At 35.6% G+C, this 17,699-nt stretch overlaps 1 protein-coding gene across 2 annotated transcripts; it reads right to left on the bottom strand.

The window, feature by feature from the left end:
• Nucleotides 1-1,707: 1,707 nt before the first annotated feature.
• Nucleotides 1,708-16,207, bottom strand: LOC102595261 (uncharacterized). 2 transcript variants are annotated; one of them, XM_015313720.1, is made up of 12 exons: nucleotides 13,483-16,207; nucleotides 13,047-13,286; nucleotides 12,478-12,607; nucleotides 7,631-7,762; nucleotides 7,455-7,504; nucleotides 7,278-7,415; nucleotides 7,114-7,183; nucleotides 6,720-6,926; nucleotides 4,686-4,924; nucleotides 3,355-3,433; nucleotides 3,125-3,265; nucleotides 1,708-2,486 (listed from the first exon to the last, which is right to left on the bottom strand). In XM_015313720.1, the coding sequence occupies exons 1-12, from the start codon at nucleotides 16,059-16,061 to the stop codon at nucleotides 2,262-2,264; spliced, it is 4,230 nt and encodes a 1,409-aa protein (XP_015169206.1). In that variant the 5' UTR covers nucleotides 16,062-16,207; the 3' UTR covers nucleotides 1,708-2,261. The 2 variants fall into 2 exon arrangements, with proteins under 2 accessions (XP_015169206.1, XP_006358011.1); XM_006357949.2 differs by having other exon boundaries at nucleotides 7,278-7,504.
• Nucleotides 16,208-17,699: the final 1,492 nt, after the last annotated feature.

The raw sequence follows: 17,699 nt of genomic DNA on the forward strand, positions 1-17,699 counted from the left end.
TCTAAATCAGAATTTCAACACATAACATATTAAAATCTCACAGCATAATTTTGTAAGCACTTGAACTCACAAATATCCACAAATAATAATAAAGACAAAAAGGCATGTTGCTTAACATATTTTCCAAAAAAGATAGTTTATCGGGTTGTATCCAAGTTTACAGTTCACAATTTAATTGAAATAATCCAAAAGAAAGAGTTGTTACTTCTTTATAAAATTAAACAAAAAACTTTATCGAAATAAAGAGTTATTACTACAGTAAAAATGATCTTTAACGACAATTAATAGCTTAATTGTCGCTAAATATGTATTTTTAGAGGCATCTGCTACTCTCTGTAAATGTCCCTAAAGTTTACAGCAACATTGAATCTAATGACAATTAATTAATGTCGATAAAGGCTCTAGCACACTTCGTTAATGTGCATATTTATTGTCGATAAAAATTATTTTTGTTATATTGTATTTTGGACATTTATTAGTTTCAATAAAACTGGATCTCTTATTAGTTATTATGCCCAAAAAGAAGAGACGAAGAAATATGATAAATTACTTAACTTGCGACAAAAGAAGTGGACTAATTGTGTCTATACTAATATTCTAGGAAGAGTGCAAAGACATACGAATTGTTTGTACCTAAGAAAAAACAGTCAAAATAATATACTAATTGTGGCAAGCAAGAGAGCAATATGTTTGGTTATTTTAACAAACAATCACATATTTGTTGTGTGCTATCAAATATAGCACAACTCACAAGCAATTTTCCCAAAAGGTATATGAAAAAACCTGTAGAACGGGACAAAATAGAAGATAAATTTTCAATTATCCCCACTGAAATTTTTAACAGAGTTCAAAAAAATCACCAAAATAGCAAATAGAAATTGCAATAGATACATGAATCGCTAATTAAGCTTCATGAAATATGAGGAAGAAAACTTTGAGGAAAGAAACACACTTCATAAGAAGTTTAATTAATTTATTTGAATTTGACTCTCCTATAGAAAAAAAGCATAGAAATAATAGTGGCAGAAATAAAATTTTTGTTTACTAAAGAACCAAATGTAATGAATTCAACCATTTCAACAACGTTATGAGTTGTGGAATGAAAGGTGCAAGAGTAGTAATGTCGCATTGCAATCAAAATCAATTTTCTTTATTTAAATGAAAACCTATAGAAAGGGACAAAGAAAAGATTAATTTTCAATCATCTTTGCTAAAATTTTAAACAGAGTTAAAAAAAAAAGTCAGCAAAATAGCAAAAATAAATTGTCATAATTACATGATCACTATGACTTATAGTAAAGACTAAGCTCCATGAAGTAGGAGAAAGAAAACTTTGAGGAATGAAACAAACTTCATAAGAAGCTTAATTAATGTATTTGAATTCGACTTCCCTGGGAAAAAACCTACAAATAAGTGACAGAAAATTCCTCTATTTATAGACAACAAATGGTAGTGTAAACAAATATTTATTGTGCTTTATTGAAAAAATCACAACTCATTGGAAAAGTTACAACCTTTCGGAAAGGTTATAACCTTTCATAAAAGTCACAACTTTTCATAAAATTCACAACTTTTGATATAAAAGTTACAACTCTTTATAAAAGTCACAACTTTTTATAAAAGTTGCAACTTTTCATAAAAGCCACAACGTTTCATGAAAGGGAAAGACTAGTTTTGAAAATAAATAAATTTAAAGGAAATTCTGGCTTGTGGTGACGCCACCCTAGGTATATATCCTTATTTACCAAAAATATAAAACCACTTCCATATATACATAGCAAAATTTGTTCTTATTCCTTTTATATGCTGATAAACTTACACACATCTCAACTAATTTACAATTTACCCGTCAAAACTCCAAGGTAATGGCAAAAATAAAGAAAATAAAACCTTTTTTTTTTTGGTTAAATTTTCCAACAGCTCCACTAGGTGCCAAACTAATAAAAGCTTCATCTTTGGGGAAAAAATGTAACTTGGCAGAATGTCCAGGGGTAAACCGGTCATTAAGATAGAATTTGTGTCTTGTTTAGCAGGATCAGGTCACCAATCGGTGACATAGCTTAAAGACCGAATCCATTTGATTTCTAAAAAGGATTACTAATCCTTTGACTCTTTTCGAGGAATCCTTCATCTTCAATCTTTTCCACCTTGGTTTCATATGAGCGGATTGAGAAATAGAACCATCTAATCTAATTCTTTCTCAATAGCCACGAGATGATCATCAGGGCTGGTAGGCACTACAGAAGATGCATGCATACCTTTTACCATCTGGGATGTGATTCTCCATAGGTTCTCCAATACTCTTGTCCATAGTGCCTACTACTACTTTTACCAAATGGAGAACTGTAAAAGTTAGATTGTCTTCTAGACCAGTTCGTCCTCTCAAATGGAGAAGAATAAGAATCAGAAGGTCTGCAAGAACCGCTGTTTCTCGCGCTTTCCCTTTGAACATCCCTTATTTCTTCTTCTAAATCATGTTTTGCACGCTGCAGCACAGAAATAATACCAAGGTTAGTAACTTACCTACACACGAGAAACAATAAACTCTGTCCCAATTTCATTTGTCCCCAAAACATACATCTTTCCTAAAATGGCCAAGTTTACATTTGTCCCCAAAACATACATCTTTCATTTGTCCCCAATGGTATCAAACTTACGATTGATGGTGCATGAAGCATGTAAGGCAAACACACAGCTGGAGCTAATATGGAAGACTCCCGGAACAAGATTTTTACCAGTAGATGAAAGCTATTTCTCTCTCCACCAAAACCGTACAGGTTCTAATACCATATGAAAAACTAGGGGGGAGGGGAGGGGGGGGTGGGGATTTCTTATGAATATGTTAGAGCATCATACAGTTGGCTTCACTTAGGAGCTTTGGCAATGCAGTAAGTTCCCTTAACAGTTAACGATCCTGTTGAATATTTTACAGAACATTTCATAGATTCTCTTTTTTTTACAACATAAATCATAATCATCAAGAATATTCTACCGGATGTTAAAGTCTAAATCTGCATGACATACACATGCAGCTTGCAAAAATCATTAAGATGACAGTGCTGGAGAAGCATATGATCAATTGTTTGAGCAGAAAGGATGAAAATTTAATCACGTGTTAGTGTACCTTGTCGGAATTTGAGAGAACTGCATACGCTTCTCCAATCAACTTGAACAGCCTATCAGCATCATTGCGGACAGTATCAGAGATCTCTTTCCACAACCCTCCATCATCCACTGCATCACTCCTTGCCAAAATTTGACCCGCCTACATAAACAATATAATGATTAATGAGTACACGATCAGTATCAACTATTAATTCAACCTCTGAACTCTAAAAGGCTTGCGACTTCGACCTTGTCAGGATGATGTCTGAGGGCTGCTTTCCTATATGCCTTCTTGATGTCAGATTCTGTATCAGATGACTTGATTCCCCTGCGAAAGAGAATATAACATCACCAATATATCAAATGCATAAGAATATTTCACAAATTTTCGGGGAGCAAATATTACAAGAGGTATACACTGGCTCTAGCTATACAACACTGGAGTATCATCTACCAGATGCAAGGTCTTCAGGTCAGAAACATTGACCACGTGAATCTGGTAGATTTCAATGTAGAACAACCAGTTTTTCAACTTCAAATAGTCAATTTTTAACAGAGGAAATTTCTTCACAGAAACTGAGGTAATACACTAATACTACATCAAATGCAAGAAGTAATGCACACTTTGTATCAGAGATGTACGGCACCAACCATATAAAGCAGAACATGCATTTTCAGACTAGATACAAACATGCAGGTAGCCAGTAGGTATTTGCTCTATGGTACAAAGGTCTGTTTCTTATTGCATAAAATAGCATCTTTATGACCATCACAAAAATGTTTATCACAACTGTTGAATATTTGCTTTAGAATTGTAACGTTTTTACTGCAGTAGTTTTATTAAAATAGACCTAGTCAACTAGTTAGCTCTTTTAATTAGGAGTTAATTCTATTTGAATTTTGAATAAAGAGTATTTTATTGACCTTAGGAGTTTGGCAATTTTCAGCAGATCTTTTTGCTTAATTTTAGGTTTAGAAGTTATTTATTTTATTATAAATTGTATTCATAGACAGTGAAAAGAATTTAATTTTTCAACGTAAATTCATAAGCTTTCTTTCTTGTTTTTATTCCTTTAACATTTTTATTCTTTTCCTGCAATTTCTTCTCTTTTAAAACCAACAACAATGTTCCTTCTTTTTTTGATAAAGGTTATCACAACATTCCTTCTTCTGATCACCACTGTATGGGATTGGATTCGTACAATTGTATAGACACCACTATTATAATGAATCATGCAAGATTACACTTAAAATTTGGCTAATATTAGACCTGAAAAAGTGCACAATATACGAGACAAAGGAAGAATATTATAAGAGTTCAAGTATAAGAAACAGGAGATAATATATGTTTCTACGTACAATCAACTGAAACTTCCATTGGGAAGTGCTATGCAATGCAGGGACAGTGAAGAAACAAGGACATTTGTCTTGGAAAAGATAGAATGCCGAATAACAGTAAAGAATGGCAAGCCTCATACAGTCGCATTCAATTAATTTATTCTCATTGAAAAGTTTTTCGGTTTATCAAAATCATATCTATGAAGAAATTCAATGGTAATTGGAATGAGATTTGAACTTACAAAATAAGATAAAGATCCAATGGCGTTACTCTTTTAGCCTTCTCCTGAATTGACGAAAGCTGCCGACGAGTTCGCTTTGCTTCTTTAGCACTGCTTCCATTTGACTTATCCAGCGCCTCAGATTGTCGAGTCCTTTCTTGAGATTGAGCTTCCTGAAGGGATATGAGCCTCTCAAGATCATTTACAGCATGCCCATAGTCTCTAATCATCTCATGTAAGGTAGCCCTCCTTGAAACAGCCTGTCAAATTTAGAAGACCGAGCAGATCAGGTATAAGTCCACTTCAGACACAAAATAACTAGGATGGCCATGACTGTATGGACAGCATAATTAATGTTACAATCTCAAGCAGCAGCTCCCTATATAGCAATATCAACACCAAATTTGTGGTGTAAATCGATAGTAGAGCATCCACGATAAACGACAACTGGGAGGACATAAAATCTCAACTGACACCACAACATCAGCAAATATCACCATTTCTACATTTTACAAGTTATTCTCCACAAAGTGATGGTGCATGTCAACCCAAATGAAAACGTTAAATATCTTGAAGAAATCTTCTACTGTTTTTGTGTTCTATTTTCCCGCTTCTGCTGTCTATGTTGATCCAGTGTTTCAATAGTGGAGATACAATAACTTCATATAAAATAGTGGAGATACAATAAACTGTTTTTATTCTAAGCCCTGCGGATGCAGAGGCTGAGAACTTTGGCTGTTTCTTTTAAAACATAGATTCATATATTTTTTTTAAAAGGTGAAAATAACATGACAAAAATGATATTACATGACTTACTAAAGATAAGGATTAGGAAATTATTAATAGAGAATAATAATAGTATATATTTTAATTCGCCAGATGGAAATCACAATCTCAGAGTGCTTTTCTGAAACTCGCCACAGGATAAATGAGTTAACCCATCTCTCTCATTTTCTACCCTATGGAAAATCCGTAGAAGAAAATCAACATTAAAAGAAAATTCTTGAATAAAATCTAAAATATAATGCTGTCCTCTTTTTCTACTTCTCCTTTACAGTTGAGAATTTTCAGGAGGGAAAAAGGAGGAAGAGAGAATATGAGTTCCAATCCAGGTATGGCCTTTTGAGCTTAATTCTCCAGCACACAAGGAAACAATCTACGGAGCACCCTTTCAAACAGTCAGCTAACTGTAGCAGTAAAATATCTTTCTTTTAAGCATGTTAGCAGTTGGGAAGTGATGTAGAGAGTCGGCTTACAGTCAACTACTACTTTTTAGAAATGACTTTTGGCGATTTTGGAAGGGGAGAACAAAGCTGGCTTTTTGGAATACAGAAACCTGACAGCAACTGAAATCTTATGTTCCTATTATTTTCCTTTCAAATTAAAATTGGGGAGGGGATTCAAAAAAATAATTTATTTTATCAGTAAACGAGATTTTATAAATAGGATAAAATCAGACACCAAGAAGGTGGTCGGGAAGTACAAGGTTGGGCAGACCCCAAATGCAAAAATAACAGAAAAAGGGGATAACCTCTATACAAAAGAACCTACTCAGGAAACAAGTTAATGACGTCTATTAGTTTGTGTATCTCATATACATCCTGGAGTTTACACCAAAAAACAGGCATATATTCACACTTGATATTTCATCTCATGCACAGTGATTGTTTTGCCGTACAAACACCTAGAATTCCTTACTCTCCATAGAACCCAACACACAAATGCTGGAACAGAGAAAGTTGCTGAAGATAGTATTCATTGTCTAATCTTAATACTTGCTCCTTTGTAGGAGTGATCACTGCTAACTCCAATAAAATGTCTAATAAGGTGAAGACATGGAAACATAGCAAAGGCCTCAAGATTTGCATTGTTACTCTTCCTGCTGCATTACGGCTTAACAGATTGTAAAACTATCCAGATCTATTAAGTTCCCGTTCACAATATACTTACACCTTATTTGAGGTTTCATTTTTAAAAAGAAAGGGAACTTCAGGTTATTGAAGATAGTTAGAAAGAGAAAAATGAAAGTCTGCTTAGACATGTTTGCAAACAAACCTTTGTGTAGTTCTTGTCAAGAGCAATGGCAAGACTGCAATCTGCAATAGCATCAACAATTTGACCAAGAGCTTGGTGAGCAGCAGCTCGATTGCAGAAACAGATAGCTGCAAAAGGGCGCGACTCAACACTGCTGGATATAGCAGCAGTATAATGTTCAATAGCCTCCATATATTTGCCAGATTTAAATGCCTCATTTCCAGCTTTCTGTTTTAGAGAGAAAAACAATAAACTACTTAGAAAAGCTAGTTGAAGCAGAATCAAACTGAAAAAAAACACTAACAAGAACCAGTGGAATTCTACAACCGAAAAGACGAGGAAAAATAGTCAATAATTTTGGTCAACCCAATACCAAATGATACTGAGATAAACCCTAAAACAACAGGCAAAATACCTTGCGATGCAAAAGTTCACGGATAGTGGCTGCTAGAGGAGATGATGATTCTTGGGTCATGTTTCCAGATCTACAGAAAGGTTGAGCAAATTGCTCAATATCATTCCTGAAATCACAAAGAGGAGGAAGAGAGTTGAACATGCTTCTTGAAAGTTCAGGTTTACCTTTTCTCAACAGAAACCAAATGCTCTTGTTTCTCAATTAAGTCAAGGGCCATCTCAAGCTTTCCAAGATGAAAGTGCGCCCTGGACTTGAGGAGCCATCTCCAAAGCATCAAAGAGGAGCTTTTGCTATCAACATCATTTAAGTTTATGAAGTCAGAAGTAAAGTTCTTTTCAGCAATATCAAGAGAATTTTCGCACAGCTCAATCACTTCATTATACATCTGCAGCTGTAGAATATTATAGTAATGACACACAGAATTCAGAATCAAGTTGCTATAAGTTCTAATGTTTTATAAGCTACCTAGTTTAAAAAGAAAAAGATAATCAAAATTCATAATAGCACTACCACACACCTTGCAAAGAGCCTCTCCTTTCATTTCAAGTAACTTTTCTGAATAGCAGCTGATAGACAAGGCTTCATTGGTAATTCCAAGCGCATCTTTTGCTGCATCTGGAGTTCTTTGTTGCAAAAGTTCAGATACATTCTGCCACCAATAAGTAACCCAATCAGAAGTTCACCAAGATAATATTAATTTTGTAGCACTCTATGTGGGATAACAATCCTGGAACTAAAACAACAAAATCACACATTTGTCCTTCTCCTAGGATTTTATCCCAATTCTTTTAAGAAATACATGTTTAAAATTGGAAATATAATTTTTTCCCAAATTTATCCAGTTTGACCAAACAGATATTTTATATTATAAATTAACCAACTTATTCTTGTAGTGTCTTGCTTTTGATTTCTATCATCATCTATTACTTATGGTGTTTCGGTTATTGCCTATTTTGTTGTTGTTATTGTTTCTTTATTAGTTGCTATGGTTTCTTCATTGTTGTTTTGCCTTTTCACTCCCCTACTTTGATTTGTTCAACTTGAGCCGAGGGTTCTCTGGAAACAGCATCTCTACCTCCACAATGTAGGGGTAAGGTCTGTGTGCACTCTACCCTCACGATACCCCACTTGTGGGATTTCACTGGGTATGCAATTTTAAATGAACCAACTTGATTTCAAGACAAGTCAACTTTTAACCCAACGTCGATTTTACTTTCCTTTCTGAAGGTCTACTCCGGCAACTTATGGCAGAACTATTTCAATGGGGGGAAATAGTTTATTCTACAATACGGGACTCAAATCTTACGACATCACTTGGTGTAAATATGGCGCATAAACCTGGTATGAATGGGTCCAGCGCAGTTGGAATTCAATGGGGAGGGTGAAGGTTAGCATTAAAGACTTGAAGTGGTTAGTTTCAGTATTTATTGAAGCATCAAAAGAACAGGAACACTTCTCAGAATTTTATTGTTCTCTTAGATACAATGAAAACAGTAGATACATCAGCTTTATTTCCATTCAAGGACAGAGCAAATCTGTGATTATTACACCGGAATCTACATACAAAGGAGGTTGGGAAAATACTGCACACAAAATAGCAATGTTTATCTATGAGCCAACAGGAGAACAAGAACCACAGAATGACATCGTAAGACAACTTGGAACCTCTTTCAAAGAAGACTTCAACAGCAACAGATGGGCGAAGTAGGCAACGAAGAAGGCCCCAGATTCAAACTGTAGGTGATCACATAAGAATCACAGGTAGAACGTCGGCATTGGATAATGATTTGCTCAATTAGATGTATCCTCAGAAAATTCCAGAACCCATTACAACTCATTACAGGAGACTCCGACCTTGAATGATATGAGGAAATGGGCATGCAATTAGAAGGTCCGATGGGTGAAGCTAAGGAATATAGAAGGTATTCTAAAATGCCGAACAGTGTGGCCAATGCAACAGAAAAAGGAGGAGAGATGGAAGATTGTCCCACCATATACATGGTCGACAAAGAAATCAGAGATGTTTTGAGGGCAAGCAAAACAACTTACAGAAGTTTAAGATGAATTGTTTAGCTCTTTATTACTTTTGGTCTAAACAGGAAGTATTAGCACAAACAAAAGATATTTTTGATGTTTTAGATTATTTGTAACAAAAAGTACAAATAGGAACTCAAGTTGTAAGTTTTAGTACTTTTGGAGGGGGACTACACTTTTTGATGTAGTATACCTGTGGAGATATAATTGAAAATTTACCATCCTCTAAAAAAAAAAAGAACCAAACACCTACCAATAAAAGTCTATTCACTAATTAATCACTTTATTATTTGATCCCCATATTATAATCCCATCACTTTATTCCCAGTATAACTTGTTACCCCACCAAACAACCCCTAAAGGAACCAAAATTTATTTTATAGGAGGGTCAATTTTCTTTAGCAGATTTACCTCTAGAGGATTAAAGAAAAACGAAATTATTTTTATCAGAGAAAGAAAAGAAAAGCTATTGCTCACATTTCTTTAGAACTTTGTGTGTCCTTCCTGAAAATTTTGCCCAACAAATATGCCCGAAAGTACTTTGCAATAACTGGTGAAATTCATAAGAATGGGATAGAGTGTCATAATTATTGATGTTTGTGCCAAGTGCCAACAGATAAATCTGTATGGAATAACCACAGTACCTTAGGGACATGTTACAAACTTCTTTTTTTGAAACTCGTAACATTACTCCGTTAATCCAGTTCCCCTTCAAAAGTATTGCAATCTATCAAAAGCTCAAGTCTATTTGTGTTACCTATAAACAATCTAGAGCATCAAAGATGTCTTCAGTTTGAGCAAATAAACTATGTTTACACCAAAAGTAAAATCGAGCTAAACACTTCATTTTGACATCCTGTAGACTGTTCTGCACATTTTCAAAGCTCCTATTGTTTCTCTCTTTCCAGATTGACCACCAAATGCATGCTTGGACAATTTTCCATCTCTCCTCCTTTGTAACATTTCCATCTCTGATCCAGCTACTAAGTACTCCTCTAATGCATCATGGTTTCACCCACCCGATCCCCTTCAGACTAGTGAACATTCTCCATAATTGTTCTGTCCATTTACAATGTAAGAAAAGATGGTTGACTGTCTCAGCTTGTTCTCCACACAAGTAACCCTAGAAGCCAACTGATGGCCTCTCTTGTTCAGGTTTTCATGTGTTAGAACAGCTTGTCTTGCCAAAAGCCAAGTGAAACAATTAACTTTTTAAGGTACCTTAGGTTTGCATATCATCTTCCATGGCCACTCTTTCTCCTATCTCCTTTTCCTGATAAGGGCCTTATAAGCAGACTTGACTGAGAAGTCGCCTTTGTTGTCTTCCTGCCATATTAGCACATCATTTTCCTCAGCAAGACTTCTGTGAACATCTAAATAGTTGAGCAGTTCTGTCATATTTCCAATCTCCCAGTCATTTAGTTGTCTTCTTAGGCCAAGATTCCCTCCCTCCCCAGTCCACATATTAGCTACAGTGACTTGTTGCCATTGACATAGTGTAAATATGACGAGGTGTGCTTGTCTCAAACCTACTGTCCCATTCCACTTGTCATCCCAAAAGGTGGTCTTCCTGCCATTTCCCAACTTCACTCTGGTTCTTGCTTGTATCATTGGCCACAAATTCCTTATGGCTCTCCATACAGTGCAATTATATGGAATTGTAACTTGTGTTGTCATCCACTTGTCCTTCATTCCATATTTAGCAGTAATCACATCCTTCCCGAGCATGCCATCTTCATTTGCAAACTTCCATAACCATTTCATCATCAAGCTTTGGTTTTGTTTCTTTAGGTTCTTGATGTTCAGTCCCCCTGTTTCCTTGCCCACAATTAATTCATCCCACTCAACTATGTGGTACTTTCTCTTATCTTCACTACCTTGCCATAGGAATTTCCTCCTCAGAGCATCAATGCAGTTGGACACACAAGCTGGCATAGATTATACAAACATCATATAGGAAGGGAGTGCATCAAGTACACTATTAACCAAAGTCAATCTGCCTCCCAGTGACAAGTATTGGCATTTCCAATTGGTAAGTCTCTTCTCAGTTCTCACACTTCTCCAATACCCCATTCCAGATTCCTTTTGATTTGCTATCGGCCCCAGAGGCATGCCTAGATAAGTAGTTGGGAGGTCACCAACCTTTCCAACTAAGATATCAGCTAGGCCTTCAATTGCATTCACTGTGTTGATAGGATAAACAAAACTCTTCCCTCAATTAATATGCAGCCCTGATACTGCTTCAAATATTACAAATATCACCCTCAGCATCTTGATTTGTTCATGTACTGCCTCACAAAATACTAAGGTATCATCTGAAACTACGTCCACATACCACCACATGCTTCACAACCCCAATAGAACTCATTCTGGAAGGGGGACATTCCTACAAAAGTGAAATGTTTCACCTGACTAGTGATAGAAGAGGGCTTTTTTGTGCAATTTGACAGGATAAACTAACTACCGCCTATTCTTGCGTAGTAACTTCACCAAGCAAATCTGGAATTTATTCCTTAGCATCTTGAGTCTGAACTGGACAATGCCAGAACATACATCAGAGTTGTAAAGAGATGGGTTAGGAGAGGAGGCAGCAAGAGTCAGAGGAGATGGTGAAGGCTAATACCATCATGTTTATGGTGGTCTGTTTGGAAGGAAAGGAATGTTAGATGTTTTGAAGATAGATCCAATTCCATACACAAAGTTAAATAGAATTGTTTAGTATTATTACTCCATTGGTGTAAACAGTTGTGTATAGTAGATACAGATCAAATTGTAGATTTGATAGGAAGCTTGTAATTGACACTTTTTGGTGGTGGCCAGCATGCCTTTAATGTTGAAGAATACAATTAACCAGACTAAAAAAAAACTCATTATCAATAGCTTCCAATCTTAGTAATTAAGCATCTTTTTATTGAACACTTGATCCGTATTTAGGCATTCCAGAAGAAGAATTTACGCTAAGCAGATATCATCACAATTCTAAAACAAGTAATTGACAACACCACAAACATACTCCCATTGAATTAAACCTAGTTTGACTAAAATGTTGATCAAGAAAAAAAAAGTTTGACAGTATGAATCAAATTACAGTTAGGGAAGTTTTTCATAGGTGAAAAAGTAGAGTAATTAGATGAGAAGAATTTATGCCAAGATTTAGGCCACATAAACAAGTAGTAGCCTACAACAACATACCCCGTGTAACCCCATAAGAAGTATATCAACATCATTTTGAATTATTAAAAAATCGGAAAAATAAGCCATTCAAAGAAATAGGTAAGCACTAGGACTGGTGGGAGCATCAGTTTCATGGGAAAAGCAAAAATTGGTCACCTGAGCTTTTTGCAAGCCTTCTGCTGCTTCAATTGTAATTCTCCTATCCAAGCACAAATTAATTCTTGATTCCAAGCAAATGTTGTAATGCTTAATTGCTTCTTCGACTTCACCAAGAACCAGATAACAACTGGCATGCAAAGATTGTCAAGATATATAAGTTTGTGAACAAACAATTCACTCATGAAGGAAAAGATAACAGTCTTATAAAAGAACACACTGCATTCGGTTCAACACTCAACATATTTCTTTCTAAAATAAGGAAATTGAATCAGATGATGATAATACGACACCTAATGATATCACTAACCCTCAATTTCTGTTTTTTCCATACAGGATCAAAACAAATTCCACCAGATTAACTCCATGACCTTTGTCTGCTCTAATTTCATGTTGGAGTATATGACCATCTCATATAAAAGCTTAAGTTGCAAGAGAGTACATTTACCTAATTATGTCTTCAACATTTTCTATTGGTGTCTTTTTTATGAAAAGGTAGTTACTATTATCAGTGTTAGATATGGAATATTCATGTTATAAACATCAGATGCCACATGTAGAACCCTTACTTTGCTGCTCTGAGTTTTACTTTAAGAAAGTGAGGGTCTAAGGCAGCTGCAGATGCACAATCACTGATGGCTTCCCTCATCCTTCTAAGTGACATTCGAGTGGCAGCTCGGTTGCTGTAGCATAACAAAAGAGGCTCCAGGCAAGAGCCTGAAATTTCTGTAGCAGAGACTGATTTGATACCCTTAGTGTATAAATCCTCAGCTTGCAAAAGATTTCCAGCCTTATAGGCTTGATTCCCCCTGATACAGACAAAAATCATTGTAAATATGAAGGACAAATTCATAATGCTTAATGTCAGAATGTGATAGTTCCAGAAAAAGCCAGAACACAACCATAATGATGAAATCATTGCAGCAAAAGTGAAAACCGAAAGCTCAAAGGAAATCTTGACAATGCATAGCAATTCACCAAAGAGTAGCTGAAAGATATTAGCACCTGATCCGCCACTTTTCACAGACTTCACGGTCAGTGAGCCCCAGCATCCCATGGTCTTCGTCCACTTTAGACAAATGTATAACTTTATTTCTCATATGAGATGTAACTCCGCTTGGGATGTCTCCTGAAGTTTTGCGACCAAAGGAAGAATGTTGAACTGCATCAGTGGAAAACTCAACTTTTCTGTGATTTACGTTGTTTGAACCACTATCAACTTTCAATTTGTATTTTTTCCTATATTGACGCCTAATGGATGATAACCCATCTTGAGCAGAAGGTGAAGTATAGGAACTAAAATCTCTCCGAGTATCAGAGTCCTTTCCAGAATCAGTCCCAGAAAATTTCTCATTTCCTTCTCCACATTTCTTGTGAGAGTCATTGAAAACAGGAGTGTCTTTGTTAGCAGCCACATAGTCCTTGGTTTCAGTTGCCCTGGTAAAATTATCAGCAGAAGTAGAAGAATTTGTATCCTGATATGGTGAAAAATCCATAGGTGAACAACATCCAGGAGACTGATCATTGTGCGTGGAACTGTTTCCACTAGAAAGATCAGTCTGCCCAGCTACCCTCTGTACCAAGGTTTCTTGCCTCAATGACTTCTTCTTTTTCACTTTTTTGTCCCTCAATCTGCTACTTGTTCCACAACCCAATTTTTCATTCACTCCGGAAAATAAATCAGCAGTAAAAGAAAATGATTTACTTGAATTGGATGCACTAAAATCAGAAAAGGACTTCCCAGGTATAAATTGTGTGCTCGGAAAGCTGAATTCTTCTTTCTTTTCATCTTGATGGCCAGAAGGTGCTTCCGGGTTGTCAACTTTGTGCCGTGAACCAAAAATCTCTGTGGTAAAAAATGGAAAGGGCATATTATCCCTCTCCATGTCACTATTTGGACGATCCTGCGGCAATTCACTCGAGACAACAAACTCACTGTTAAAATTTGTTGGCTTATTTTCTTTCCCAGAGATTCCTGCTGAGAAGCTAAATGAATTAATTTGAGCACCCGAAAGACCAAACTTAGAATTTGTATGCACTGTATCTCCAGGCATCCCTTTGTCCTTGCCCCCCTTTAATGAACTAGCACAATTTTCAACAATATCAGATGCACAAGCTCTCTTGGCATTTGTTTCTCCATCAATTGTATCAGCTTTATCAAAACCAGAGCTACTAACAGGATCTTTTAAATTGACATCCTTGGGCAGATCACAAGAATTACAAGCACCGTTTTCAGTTGGAACATTTGAAGTACTTTGGTTAAATCCAAACACAAATACATTCTGAATGTTGACACGCGATTTTTCATTCAAACCATTGGTCTTCTCAGCATCATTAACCGGTGCTGGCTGGCCAATGTTCAATGAATTCATCTCATCGGAGAGTTTATAAATGGGGGGTTTTGGGAAGTCAGTGTCTACAATATTTCTACTACTTGAATCAAACTTGAGCTTCCCATCACAACCCGTGTCACTTTTTGGGGCATTCCAACAACCATTGTGGTTTTGGATCTTTTCCCTACTAAAATTCTCCATGTCTTCAGCAACTTTACCATCTTCATTCACTTTTATCTTCCCTTTGACACCACAACCAAAAACAAATGTGCCATTCAGTTTTGGACCCTGATACTCTGGTCCCCTGTATGCTTCATCTTTATTACACACTCCATTTTCTAATTCAAAGTTAGGTTTACTAGCACCAAATACAAAGTTAGCATTCAATTTATCTGATTGCAATGTACTAGACTGCTCATTTTTATGAGACTCACTCGAGCAATTCTTGACCTCATCACCTTGTGGTTGTCCTACATTACCACTAGACTTCCTCTGTCCAAATTCCATTTTTGACTTCGAATTACCATTGCTCTCACTACATTCAGGCTCCTTATTAGACACACTCGGATAGCACGCCGGGCTGCTCTTATTTGTCCAATCACCGTTCTTGCTCTTCCAGTTAAACTTTGAGCTACTAGTATTACTAGCTCCGAAAACAAAACCCAAATTCTCCAAACTTGAATCCAAACCAGAATCATTCTTCCTAACACCAAAAACAAAACCATCATTACCATTTTTTCCAATTCTACAGCCTCCCATTCCCTCCACATTCTCAAAAGATTCTCCATTTTTTTTGTTCAGCATTGCCCCCGAATTCACAGCAACATCACTCTTATTAGTACCTAAACTCTCCAAATTCGTATTCAAAGTAGAATCACTCTTACCAGCACAAAAACCAAAGCTCACATTGTCACTTCTCTCGAAGCTACCACAATTAGGAAACCCATTTACAGTACCAGTACTACTAACCTTGGGGGTCGGGTCGATCCGATCAAAACTCGATTCATTCGGGTCGATAATTTGAGGACCCGATTGTTTCCTCAGTTTCATGAGCCTTGGCTTCCGCCTTGATCGAACCGGAAAACCCGAACTCGGTTGAGGAACCGACGATGACATAGAAAACGAGCAATCAAATCCTGCATCGAGCTTACAACTAGTGGAGGAGTTGGAATCAGCGATAGTTTTCGATGATTGAACAGATGAACTGATTGAAGATCGGAAATCTGTGACGGCGGCCGCCGACGACATCATCCGATGAGATAATTAATGGGTAATCACAAAAAAAAAAATCCCAATTTGGGATTTAGGGTTTTTGAATTTTTTGCTTTGTGATGAAGAAAAAAGGTATCTTTTGAGTGTTTGGGTTTTTGTTAAGAGGAGAGCGGGGTAATTAGGTGGGTTTAGGTTGAAGTTTGAAATTTTGTTGTGGTTTTGAAAGGTTTTATACCTCGTTAGTCGGGTTGGATCTTTTTTTGATATGTGGATAGAAATTTAAAAGATTCAACCCGACTAATCAAGACATGTATATCCACACTCGAAGCATCACAATTAGATATACCTTTTTAATTGAAGTTAGAAATTTAAATTTTATATCTATTTTTTTAAAATTGGATAACACCTTTATAAATGGTTACATAATGCGTTTTTTTAAGATAAATGTAAGTTATTTACATTTTTTATTAAAAAAAATAATGAAAACTACCATATTAGACATATATCCGTAATACATATACTAATTCTACTTATACTTTTATATAATTACGTATTTTACCAATAATTAAGAGTTTCTTATCATATGTTGAGAAAAGTACACCTAGATACATGTATTTTTGTTATCAGAGACACTAAAATAGAGAGAAAGGAGAGCGAGATGGATAGAGAGCTGAACGAGATAGCCATGTATCCTAGATACATCCAAATCACATGTATATACATGTATATGTATGTATCTGGTAGGGGTGTTCATGGTTCGGTTTGGATCGGTTATTGGTTAAAACCAAAACCAAACCAAAATTAATCGATTTTCAAATTTCTAAAACCAAACCAAACCATACCAAATCAAAAAAATAACCGTCGGTTTGGTTATTGTTGGTTTGGTTCGGTTTGGTTCAATTTTTTTGGTTATTTCGGTTTGAAAGTATATAATTTGTTGAGGGCATATGCATCTCGATAGACACAAATACATGGTACATAAACAATCCATAGAAAAACTATTGTGAATTTAATTAAGCAATACTAGTCATAAAACAATTGAAAGAGGATTAAAAAAACTCATTAAGTTGTTAGAAGACTTATTTCTAAAAAGAGAAAGCAATTTATATATGTAGTGGAAAATCAATACTAGCAGTCTAGCAGAGTTGTCTTGGATAGATATATAACATATTGAATTTTGCATGATGTGGACTTATGGCAACTGAGAATTTTTCCTAATAAACCAAAAAAAAAATTAGTAGCTCCAAATTGATCAATTATCATCTTCTTTAGCTTAGCTTGAGCTCTAAATTACTCAATGCTCAAAGTAGTGTCCGGATATTCTGGAAAAAAAAAATACACTATATTAGATAAGATTTACAGACATAAATATGATCTAACTTTTTTTTCTTTAGAAAAGACAATAAGAGATAAGTAAATAGTTCTATTATGGATCAAATTTTAAGAGCCAAAATAAACTAGAAGAAAGAATTAATAAGCTGTAAAGTAGTACTTTTTGCAACTATTTCAAGTTTTTGAAATCAAAATTTCAGAACCAATAAAAGAAATGGGAAGAGATAAATTGTAAAATAATACCTTTTTCAACTATTTCAAGATTTTGCATTTCTTGTAAAAGATCTTCAATCTTGCATTCTGTAGATGCTGAACGTAACCATTGTTGACTACAAACAAGAGCTT

Source organism: Solanum tuberosum, unplaced genomic scaffold (genome assembly GCF_000226075.1).
Source record: "Solanum tuberosum cultivar DM 1-3 516 R44 unplaced genomic scaffold, SolTub_3.0 scf00249, whole genome shotgun sequence".
NCBI classification, from domain to species: domain Eukaryota; kingdom Viridiplantae; phylum Streptophyta; class Magnoliopsida; order Solanales; family Solanaceae; genus Solanum; species Solanum tuberosum.

Bases quoted from the DNA above. Each gene is read 5' to 3' on its own strand.
- LOC102595261 (XM_006357949.2), bottom strand. From the start codon at position 16,061: ATGATGTCGTCGGCGGCCGCCGTCACAGATTTCCGATCTTCAATCAGT. The intron at 4,925-6,719 runs GTTTGTTTGCAA...TAAATTTGACAG, and splicing joins TTGACAAGAACTACACAAAG to GCTGTTTCAAGGAGGGCTAC. The intron at 2,487-3,124 runs GTACACTAACAC...TCTGTGCTGCAG, and splicing joins TTCTCTCAAATTCCGACAAG to CGTGCAAAACATGATTTAGA.